Source organism: Mobula hypostoma, chromosome 8 (assembly GCF_963921235.1).
Source record: "Mobula hypostoma chromosome 8, sMobHyp1.1, whole genome shotgun sequence".
Taxonomy (NCBI): Eukaryota; Metazoa; Chordata; class Chondrichthyes; order Myliobatiformes; family Myliobatidae; genus Mobula; species Mobula hypostoma.
The window spans coordinates 92,559,351-92,571,484 of record NC_086104.1 but is presented as its reverse complement, the minus strand read 5'-3'; the positions used below and the strand labels follow the sequence as shown (position 1 = coordinate 92,571,484).

General features: G+C 42.7%; 1 protein-coding gene across 4 annotated transcripts in view; it reads left to right on the top strand.

Moving 5' to 3' along the window:
• Positions 1–12,134, top strand: part of abhd12 (abhydrolase domain containing 12, lysophospholipase) — a 164,491-nt gene that overhangs the window by 104,830 nt on the left and 47,527 nt on the right. For all 4 annotated transcript variants that reach the window (XM_063056340.1, XM_063056339.1, XM_063056341.1 and 1 more), the window contains one exon: positions 12,079–12,116. In XM_063056340.1, coding sequence (XP_062912410.1) covers positions 12,079–12,116 — 38 coding nt within the window. The remainder of the gene's footprint in view (positions 1–12,078; positions 12,117–12,134) is intronic.

Here is a 12,134-nt window from a genome sequence, read left to right as displayed (position 1 = left end):
GATGCAAGGAAAATCTCAAAACACCATGGTGTCCAGTCAGGTGGCTGTGGCAAATGATTAGCAGCAGTCCTTATCATCTTCCAACTATGTTGGTTAGTTACCCAAGAGGAGCCTGCAAACAGAAGCCTGACTGACCTAAAGCTGAGGGAGTGCAAATGCTACATGGGGTTGTATTCCCTGCCATTAAGGAAGAACTAATTTATTTTACTTTAAATTCATCTTCCCCCATTCAGCCTCCAGCTACCACCCCGTCCACCCCCACCCAGCTTTTCTCTTTTGACAAGGCCTCACATGATGGGCTGGTCTAGGAAGTTAGAGAACAATGGATCCATGATGTTTTAGCAAACTGCATCCAGAATTGGCTTGGTAACAGGAGGCAGAGGGTGAGGATGTATGAGTCTTTTTCTGACTGGAAGTCTGTAACCAGTGGTGTGCCACAGGGATTGGTGCTGGGACCTTGTTTGTCATATATATAAGTGACTTGAATTGTTGTCTAAGGATACGCAGGGAATAGATCAGTGGAAAGTAGGGTGGAGCAGTGGCAGATGGAATTTAATCCAGGCAAGTGTGTGGTAATGTACTTTGGATCTCTAATGCTGGCCAGATATATACAGTAAAAGGTGGAGTTGATGTACAGAGGAGCCTCAGTGCGTTCATAGCTCTGAAATATGAAGTGGGAAGAAACTTGAGAATCAAAGGAAACCAACTCTTTACAGAAGCAATGAGAGTTGAATCCTGATCTTACAGCTGGCACTGTAAAGTATTGTGCTCATCGCTGCAATGCTCGGAAAAGGGGTTTGGTTACAAGCAGATATTGGATATGCTGGGATTGTTCTCACTGGGTGCAGGAGGCTGAGGGGTGACCTTATAGAGGTATATAACATTATAAAGATTATAGTTTTGCGTTAGAATGTAGCCTTGTGGGAAGGGCCTGAGTCGGAGTGCAGTCGAGGCACAGGGGCAGTCACTGGCACAACTAGCCCAACAGAATTACCAGTAACACATCCAGAATTTCTCTTGGACAATTCCTGACATAAGTACTGGTGCAGCATCATCTACAAAAGATGTATTTTTGGCTCAACACAAATGTAAATCAACTTAGTTTTTGGTATTTGTACATGCATCAGTAGAACCTGTTTATCTATAAACAACTGCACTATCAACATACTACTAAATTGTTCATGCAAATCTTTCTGTGTAAAGTTAGAATATAATGTGCAAGGTATTTTTCATAAATTGTTTCTGTGCCATGTGTATATATTTGGCAAAGAAGGTATTTATTAAATGCATATCCTTGGTTGATATTTTGGGACTTATACCTTCTTGAAGCATTGTGCTTTGTATGGTCCAGATACTTCTAGAGAATTGTTAGGTAAAGGTTTCAGTTATCTTAATGACAACAATGAGGAATGCCAATATATATTTACATCAGGATAAAATATAACACATAATACTGACTAGTGTTATGCCACAGATCGGTGCTAGGTTCTTTGTTGTTTATCATCTACTGTATATCAATGATCTAAATAATGTAGTAAACTGAATCAGCAAGCTTGTGGATGACATCAAGATTAGAGGTGTATTGGATGATGGGGTAGCCTGTTAATGTTTGCAATGGGATCTGGAACAGCTGAAAAAATGGGTTGTGAAATGGCAGATGTAAGTTAATGCAGACAAATTTGAGGTGTCTCAAATTTGGGAGGACAAACCAGGGTAGGACTTACACGGTGAGTGGTAAAGCACTCAGGAAGGCTGTAGAACAGGGGGTTCTGGGAATACAAATCTATAACTCTTTGAAAGTGACGTCACAGATGGGTAGTGTGGTAAAGAGAGTTTTTGGCCATTGAACTTCATAAGTCAAAACATTGAGCACAGGAGTTAGGATATAATATTGAATTCGTGTAAGACGTTGGTGAGGCCTACTTTGGGCCATTGTGTCCAGTTCACAGTTCTGGTCACCTACCTGCAGGAAAGATATCAATAAGAATGAAAAAGCGCAGAGAAAATTGACAAGGATGTTGCCAGGACTTTAGGACTGAGTTATAGGACAGGCTGAATAGGTTGTTCCTTAGAATATAGGAGAATGCAGGGAGAATTGATACAGGTATACAAAATTATGAGGGGTATAGATAGGGAATTGTAAACAGGCTTTTTCCACTGAGGGTGGATGAGACTAGGAGTAGAAAGAGTAGGAGTCATGGGTTAAGTGTGAAAGCAGTAATGTTTCAGTGGAACAAGAGGGGGAGCTTCCTCAGAGGGTGGTGAGAGTGTGGAACAAACTAGTGGAAGTGGTGGATGCGGGTTCAATTTTGTGAGAGAAATGTGGATACGTGCATGGATGGGAGAGGTATGGTTCAATAGGTACATTTAATGTTAGAGAAGTGTATACAATATACATCTTGAAATTCTTTTTTCTTCTCAAACAGCCACAAAAACAGAGGAGTACCCCAAAGAATGAATGACAGTTAAACGTTAGAACATTATGGAGGGCTATGCTCTAGGCACAGGTCAATGCGACTAAGCAGATTAATAGTTCAGAATGGATGGATGGGCCAAAGGGCCTGTTTCTGTGCTGTAGTGTTCTATGATTATTCTACATCTACAACTAAACACCTTTGTCCTTTGATTTGTAGAATCTTGAGGATGGTTTCTTCAAAAAGATTAGTAAATTGGACAGAATGTGCCTATTCAGTAAATTGGACAGTATCAGATGTGGGTTTTGCCAACAACAGCAACATTTATGCATAATGAGGCACTTGGCAAGGGCCAATAAAAAGAAATTAGATTAAGCAGAGTGGCCATAGTGTGTTGGAGAGGTGAGTTTAGGCTTTAGCTCACAAAAGCTTTGGTGAGGAGAGTCGAAGGCTGTAGGAAGAATTTTTAATTTAATTTTTCTTTCTTTCTTTCTCATTGCACAGTTAGAACAGTGGGGATGCCAGACAGTATAGTGGAATGCTCCTCTTGTGGGATGTGAGAAGGCAGGGAGACCTCCAGTTTCATTGGCAATTAAACCTGCAAGAAGTGCATCCAACTGCAGCTTCTTTCAGACTGTTAAAGAATTGGATGATCTCTGGATCATTCGGAAACCTGAGGGGTTGATCGACAGGGCATACAGGGAGATAGTTACACCCAAGGTGCAAGACACAGGTAACTGAGTGACCATCAGGAGAGGGAAATGAGATAGGCAGCTAGTGCAGATATCCTGTGGCTGCTCCCTTCATCAACAGGGTTTAATACTGTTGGGGAGTAGGATGACCAAGCAGAGGAAAGCTACAGCTGTTGAGTCTCTAGCACTGAGTCCGGATTTATAGCTCAGAAGAAAATGATGGAGAAGAGGTGAGCTCTAATGATAGGAGATTCAATGGTTAGGAGAACAGATTCTCGGATAATCTGTGCCAGGATTGGGGACATCTCGGATTGAGTTCACAGCATTTTTAAGTGGGAGAGTGAAAAGCCGTAGGCTGTAGTCTACATCGGTACCAAGGACATGGGAAAGAAAGATGACGAGGTGCTGCAAAATGAGTTCAGGGAGTTATGTGCTAAGTTAAAGGACGAGACCTCCAGGATTGTGGTCCCAGAATTGCTACCCATGCCACATGCTAATGAAGCCAGAAATAGGAAAGTAATACAGTTTAACTGATGGCTATGGAGATGGTGCAGTAGGGAGGGCTTCAGATTTTTGGATCATTGGGCTCTCTTTAGACTAATGTTGCAGGGGTGTAGGAACTAGAGGGCCAAACCAGATAGTGAAGTGCTTGTGGGAAAAGATGTTGTTAAGCCTACATACAAAGTCAGGAGTGGAAAGATTGAGCATGGTGAGACTAATGTTCTGAATAGTGTATTTCAATGCCAGGAGCATTGTAGGAAAGCCAAATGGGCTTGAGGCATGGATCAGCAAATGGAATTATGACATTTAATGAGATTTACAGAAAGATGTTTCCTGCTTGGTATTCTTGCCTGCCAAACATCTAAAAGTGCCCTTCAGTCAGCCTGAGGCCATCAGCTGGAGACCACCGCTCATTGATGTTTTGCTCCCTTGGCTCTGGTACATCTGATGGTGGAGCTGTGGTAGGGACGACTCTTTTCTACCTCTTCAGCCAACTGTCTGGTGGCCCTCCTGAACCTCACTGCCATATCACGGAGTAACCTTATTGATGCGCTGACAGCCCTGGCATCCTCCCTTTACAGGGTAGATGATAGTCCTCCACCCAGCACCCTTACACTCAGCTGCCAGGTCAGGGTACTTCAGCCTCTTCCACCTGTGGGCAGCCTCCACTCCTTCGTCCCATGGGATGGCCAACTTAACGAGGAGGACTGTCTTGACAGCTGTGGACCACAGTTCTATATCTGGGCAGAGAGATGTGATTTCCGTAGGAACTCTAGCTGTCTGCCAAGATCTGCCCTGATGTTCCATTCCTTGCCTGTGGAGAGGAGTCCTGAAGCAGCTCTTGGGCAGGTGCACTCAGTGCTTTTACCAGCCGTAACAAATGCGATGAGCTGTTGTCCCACTTGGGAAAGGCTGCTTCTCGCATCCTGCCTGCAGGTCTCTAGGATCTCTGCCAGCTACTTTAGGACTTGGTTCTGCCACCATCACAGCATAGTCTGGCATCCTGTCAGGATGTGTTGGAGGTTGGCATTGGTGGTATCACACAGGGCGCAGCTATCCTCACTGCTGAACCACTGGTGGCAAGATGTCATAGGTTGCCCTGATGAGAAAGCTGAGTCTGGCTTGTGGGATATTCTACAGGTCAGGCCAGCTGAATGACCTGTTGATGGTGCCCTTCCATGTTGTCCAGCTTCCCTGACAGCCCTGTGCCACTGCCTTCATCCTGTACCGCTCCTGCTCTGTCTTTATCACATCCTCCACTACCATGGCTTCCCTCGCTTTCTTTGAGGCCTTGGACCAGAAACATGCTGCCTTCCCCCAGCCAAGTCCTGCTTGTCCAGCCTGGATTCTGCCGATATCCTTTTGGTGCTGCAGCTTGCTGATGGCCTGGTCTACTTCAGCTTGAACTCTCAATTTACGGCTGGTACGAATTGAGGCATTGGCACTCCTCACCAGTGAGTCAGTGGACTCCCTCAGCTCAACAACCAGTTGGGTTTTCTCCTGCTTGTACCTCAAGCTCATGGATCACAGTGGCAGCTGCAACCAATGTTTCCTCTAATGTGTGGGTGTGTGTGTACGCACGCATCTTTTGCTACAAGTGCACAAAGGAATGTTAACTGTACGCAAAAGGTTCTCACCCTCTACCTTGTTGGCATGTTAAGTATATTTCACGATCGTGCACAATCACAATTCCTTTTCCGGTTTCTGATGCAGACTGTGTTGACAATGTGGAGTTTGCGATGATTTGTCTGTAGATTTTAGAACTGGCTTATTTATACTGTTTTTATTGAAGAAATTATTGATTCAGTATTTTGAATTCCAAAGAAACAAAGGGCGTGAAGCACAAAAGAACTGCTAGTTCATTTAAAGCAGAATGGCTTAATGAAATAGTAGAAACTGCTACACCAAAAGCTCATGAGGTCAGGAATATGCACTGTTACGTACCCCGTAACTGGGTTGCCAAACCTGCAGAAATGGATCACTCAGTTGGAGTCTGGATTACTAGAACTAAGAAAGTTTTATTAAAGAAACAAACAACACAGTAATCGAAAGGATAATAAATGCAACAGTTCAGCAATGATAAACACACATGTGCACAGAATTAAGATAACAGCATCAATCAAGCTCTATCGTTGTCTAGGGGTAAATGACCAATTTCAAAGTGACACAAAAGTCCAGTTCGATTTAATAGTTCAGTTCGCAGTAATCGTTGCCATGGCGATGGACAATGTGGGGGGAGGGAGAGAGAGAGAACGGGAACAACTGATCATTCAGAACGGCTTCCACTCACAGACCGGCTATATTGCTCACAAGCAGCTTTCAAGCGGGTCCTTTGTGATGTCACCTGAGGTCACCGACTGTGACCCCTCCTCCAGATGCGGTCGATCCTCTGCAGTGAACCCGGCATCCAAGCGAGGGTGGACACACACCGGGTTCCCGCTGATCGTACCTTTCCACCCTGTGCGTTTAAGATCCGATACTTCCCACCGACTCGTGAGAGGCGCACCGCTTCCAGGGTCTCGTTACCTCGGGTGTCGTGTGTGTGCTGCCTTAGCGAACCTGTCCCTTTTTATCCCTCTGCTGGGGTATCGCCTGTCCATCACTTCAAACAGTTCAGGGTTCAAAGGGGGAGCCGCTCCAGACAGCTCTCTCTCCTGTCCCTTCATTACACATCTCCAGATCGCCTGTCCATTACTTCAAACAGTTCAGGGTTCAAAGGGGGGAGCCGCTCCAGACAGCTCTCTCTCCCGTCCCTTCATTACACATCTCCAGATGCTGCTTCATTGTTCCTTATCTCTCCTTCCCCTGAGGACAGGTGGCAGACCAACTGCTGATGCCACTGATGCTAACCCAGGCCAGCAAACATCTTAATTTTATGTGTATTCTCGTCACAGCACCTACAAGAAATATTTAAGTACAATACTGAAACTGGTGTTAACTGTGTGTATTATTGCGACGCAAAAGTTGCTGGAGAATTTGCAAGTGGGAAGAAGTGGAGTGATATTTGGAAATTTGACTTTTTAAAGTGTCATTTAGCAAACAAGTCACATATGGACGGCATGCAAAAGCTCTGGTGAGAAGATCCTTTATTACCTGCTACAGGCCTGCTACAAATATTTTGTGAGAGTGCAGATGAACGTGACCAAAAATAATCAAATCAAAGTTCTTATTGACAGTTATTTTATTTCTTTTAAACAATGAACAACAAATTGGACTTGGTAGTTTATTATCTTTAGAGTAGCTTCAGGTTTGCTTCCATTTAAAAATTCAGTGCGTACATGTTGTCACCGGGCAAAAAATTGCACAGTACAAGACTTTTGCACACACTGGTTATTACAATTTAAAGGGAACATTAGCTGCAAGATGCTTTTCCCGAAGGGGCTAGTGTCTGAGAAACACCGAGGCAGCCCCTGCCATTTCCAGATGTAGGAGTTGGCTATCTCATCTATCCTACTGGCTGTTGATTTTACACATTTTCAGGGTTCTTTAGTACAGTGTGAACTGGTAGCACCCACTTTATACTTTGCGAGTAGTTGGCTCTGGTTGATCCTCGCCAGGCCCTCTACGAGCTGTTTCTGTGCTACTTTTCTCATTCTCTAGCTATTAGTGAGATGGCTGCAGGAGGGACAGGACTGGCAGCTCCATGTTCCAGGGTTCTGTTGTTTTAAACATGATAGAGAAGGAAGGATTAAAGGGGAAGGGATGCCAAGAGGGAAAATGTCACGGCAGTGCTCAGATAGAATAGACTGGAGAGCTTGTCTACACTGGCTACATGGGTGGAACTGAGGAATAAGAAAAGGATGACCATATTAATGGGATTATATTACAGACCATTCAAAAGATTTAGAGGAACAAGAAATATAAGGTTGTGATAGGTGATTTTAATTTTCCACATACAGTAAAAAGGCTGGATGGGGAAAGAATTTGAAAAAAATGTGTTCAGGAAATTTTCCTTGATCAGTACATAGAGGTCCCAACTCGGAAGAGTGCAATACTAGATCTCCTATTAGGGAATGGGACAGGGCAGGTGACAGAAGATTGTGTAGGGAAACACTTGCATCTAGTAATAGTAAAAACACAAACACGAGGAATTCTGCAGATGCTGGAAATTCAAGCAACACACACAAAAAATGCTGGTGAAAGCAGCAGGCCAGGCAGCATCTATAGGAAGAGGTACAGTCGACGTTTCGGTCCGAAACCCTTCGTCAGGACTAACTGAAAGAAGAGATTGTAAGAGATTTGAAGGTGGGAGGGGGAGATCTGAAATGATAGGAGAGGATTTGTAATCTAGTAATTGTAATGCTTTTAATTTCAAGATAATTATGGAGAAGGATAGTTCTGGTTCTCAGATTGAGATTCTAAATTAGAGAAAGGCCAAGTTTGATGGTATCAGAAAGGATCTGGCAAGTGTGGATTGGGGCAGGTTGTTTTCTGGCAAAAGGTGTACTTGGTAAGTGGGAGGCCTTCAAAAGTGAAATTTTGACTGTAGAGTTTATATGTTCCTGTCAGGAGAAAATGCAATAACATGTTTAGGGAACACTGATTTTCAATAGATATTGAGGCCCTGGTTAAGAAAAGGAGATACCCAGCAAATATAGGCAGGAAGGAGCAAATGAGGTACTTAAGTGGTATAAAAGTGCAATAGAACACTTAAGGATGAAATCAGGAGGGCAAAAAGAAAGTATGAGGTATTCTTGCAGACAAGGTGAAGGAGAATCTCAAAGACTTCTATAGATGTATTAAGAACAAAAGGACAGCAAGGGACACAGTTAATCCTCTGGAAGATTAGAGTGGCCATCTATGCATGGAACTGAAAGAGATGGGGAGATCTTAAATAGATTTTTTGCATGTGTATTTGCTCCGGAACAGACACAGAGTCTTTGGAAATGACACAAGCAGCAGCTGTAAGGTCATGGACTATATACAGATTACAGGTGAGGAGGTGTTTTCTGTCTTGAGGAAAATTAGGGTGAAGAAATTGCCAGGGCCTGACAAGGTATTTTTTTAAACTCTGTGGGAGGCTAATGCAGAAATTGCAGGGGCACTAGCAGAGATATTTAAAATGTCCTTAGCCACAAGTGAGGTGCTGGAGGATTAGAAGGTAGCTATTGTTTCATTGTTTAAGAAAGGCTGTAAGAATAAGCCTGGAAATTATAGGCCAGTGAGCCCGACATCAGTAATGGAAAAGTTATTGGAAGGTATTCTAAGGGACTGGATAGATAAGTATTTGGATAGACATGGACTGATTAGAGATGATCAACGTGTCTTCTGCACATGGTAGGTCGTGTATAACCAATCTTAGAGTTTTTTTGAGGAAATTACCAGGGAAGTTGATGAAGGCAAGGCAGCATGAGCAAGGCCTTTGACAGGGTCCCGCATGGGAAGGTGGTCAAGAAGGTTCAGTCACATGGAATTCAAGATGAGGTAGTAAATTGGATTAGACACTGGCTTGGTGGGAGAAGCCAGAGAGTGGTTTTGGATGGTTGCCTCTCTGACTGGAGGTCTGTGACCAGTGGTGTGCCACAGGGATCGGTGCTGAGTGTTATTGATTGTCATCTATATCAACAATCTGGATGATAATGTGGTAAACTGAAATAACAAATTTGCGGAAGTTGAGGGTGTAGTGGACAACAAGGAAGACATCAAAGCTTCCAGCAGGATCTGGGCCAGCTGGAAAAATGGACTAAAAAATATCAGATGGAATTTAATGCAGAGAAGTATGAGGTGTTAGACTTTGGGAGAAAAAACCAAGGTAGGACTTGCAGGGTGAATGGTAGGGTACCGAGGAGTGTGGTAGAACTGGGATTTGGAAATACAGATCCATAATTCCTTGGAAGTAGTGTCAGAGGTAGATAAGGTTGAAAAGAGAGCTTTTGGCACATTGGCTGTCAAAAATGGAAATATTGAGTATTGGAGTTGGGATGTTATGTTAAAACTATACAGTATAAGATGTTGATGAGGCCTAATTTGGAGTATTGTGTGCAGTTCTGGTCACTTACCTGCAGGAAAAGGGGTAGTGAAAGTTTCGATCAGTGGAAGAAGTGGATGCAGGTTTGATTTTAACATTTAAGAAAAATGTTGAGAGTCCCATTGATGGGAAGGGTATGGAGGGCTATGCTCCATGTGCAAGTCGATGGGACTAGACAGATTAATAGCTCAGCACAGTCTAGATGGGCCATAAGGACTGTTTCTGTGCTATAGTGCTTAATGTCTTAATGTCTACTATAGTGACTTAATGTCTACTCCTAGTTGTCCTGAGAAAGCTACTGTTCTGAGCCATTCCTCGAACCACTGCAAGTCCTTCCTACAAAGTTAGTAGGTACTGACGAAGGGTCTCAGCCTGAAACGTCGACTGTACCTCTTCCTAGAGATGCTGCCTGGCCTGCTGCGTTCACCAGCAACTTTGATGTGTGTTAGTAGGTACTTCTAAAGTTTTGGCTTAGCAACAGTGAACGAAAGGGCACAAGACTGTGGTCTGGGACTTGGAAGGACTTGCAGATGATGGTATTCCTGTGTTCTGCTATACTTGACCTTAGAGCAAAGGGCCTGGTTTTAGGAGGTGAATTGCTGTATATCTGTAGTTGGTGCAGTCATAACATATAGGTAATAGAAGGTATATCAGCTGCTTTGCCTCAGTTGGTTTGTCCTGAACAAGCTACCATTGCTGCACGAACTGCACACATCCAGGCAACTATGCTGCATGACATTTTCTGCTTTTGATATTCTGAGGTGGCTTTGAGGAGCCGCTGGGTTCACAGTACCCAACCTCTGAACTATGCCTGCAGAGGCAGTATTTTATTTGACTGATTTAGTGAAGTGTCTAGTCAATGATCATGTCCAGGATGCTAATAATATGGGATTCAACAACAGTCATGATGTCATACGCCAAGGGAGATGGTTAGCCTAGGTGACTATTCAAGGAGGTCCTACACTCAGGCACCTTCAGTTGCTTCCTCTATACTCAGCTCTTTATCCTACAGGCACAAGTGGGGATGCCTGCTGACAACTGCATATACCAGTCCATTCATAATTCCTTCTATAATGAGGCAATTTGGGACTTTACAGAGCAGGAAATGGATCACATTTAGACTTGCTCTGATAATTGCGAAGTAACATGTATGTTGCATCCCCACTTGTGCCTCTAGGATAAAGAGCTGAGTACAGAGGGAGCAACTGAAGGTGCCTGAGTGTAGGACCTCTTTAAATAGTCACCTAGACTTGGATGATTGATTGGTCTGCAATAATGCCTTTCCTTGTAGGTGTGATTCAAGGTTGTTGAGGGTCTTGCCTTAATTCCCATAGACTTCAATTTTATCAAGGGTCAGTGTTACCTTGGAGTCCAAGACAATCCCTCAACCGACCTCTGAAAATCTGAGGCTGTAATAAGGTTGGAGTGGAATCAAATGGAATCATAAATGAGGCCTGAACTATTATATGTAAAGAACAGTTACTTGTACATATGTTTTATAAGATTGCTTTTATATTTATATTTCTTACTTTTTATTTTTACTGTGTTCTTTATGCATATTGTGTTGTTTTATGCTGCATCAAATCCAGAGTAACAATCCTTTTGTTCTTTTTTACATTCATATACTGAAGAATGACAATAAACAATCTTGAATCTTGAATGTTCACTCCTGAGCCGACATCAGACCCAAAGGTTTCAGTGTAACTAGTGTGCTCAGCTGATTTTTGATATCATGAAAAATGAACTAAATTACTTAACACTGTTGTAGGTTATTTTGCAGTGATCTTGGGAGGTTGTAGTGAAGGATCATCAAGAATGGAATTATCCATTACGTTAATTGTTTAATTGTCACAAACATTACACAATATTACAATTTTGTTTGTGGCCTCATAACTTTAAAAGATTAAGTCTTTTTTGGCATGGTGCATTTCAGGAAACTGACTGGCTTCATTGTCAACAATGTAGTCAGTGCTGTTTTTGCTAATAGTAATGGAGAAGGTGGAGGTTTTGGTGGTGGGGAAGGTGAGAAATGCATCCTGCACTGTAAAAGAATTGAGAAAGGCACTGCTAATTAGGAAATGAATGAGAGAGGGGACAAGGGAAGATAAATATTCTCATCTCTACCATTTGAGCTTTTGACAAAGATTCTATTACATTAAGTATTGAGATGTTTAAGCATCATAGTTTCAGATACAATTAAACTTAGCTAATATTTTTAGCCACTGGAACTTGTCGTTCATGGTACAGGATCATCTATTGGATTGGGTAAGTATTTAATAATTGTTAAATTTACCCTTAGGCTATCTAAAACTAACTTCATACACTAAATTGGTTAACAAAAGATTAATTTATTATTTGTACTACTTCTATCTGTGCTTATCTTCCCACATCTCACATCACCTGAAGCACAGATAGAAGTAGAACTGGGTTAAGATGTTGTGTTCTGCTTAAGCAATGTTGTGCCTGATGATAAAAGTAAAATACAACTTCTCATCTTTTTCAGTGTTGCTACAAATGTTGTAAGGCAGCTGTGTGAAAAAGGTAAGTTGCTTCAATTAA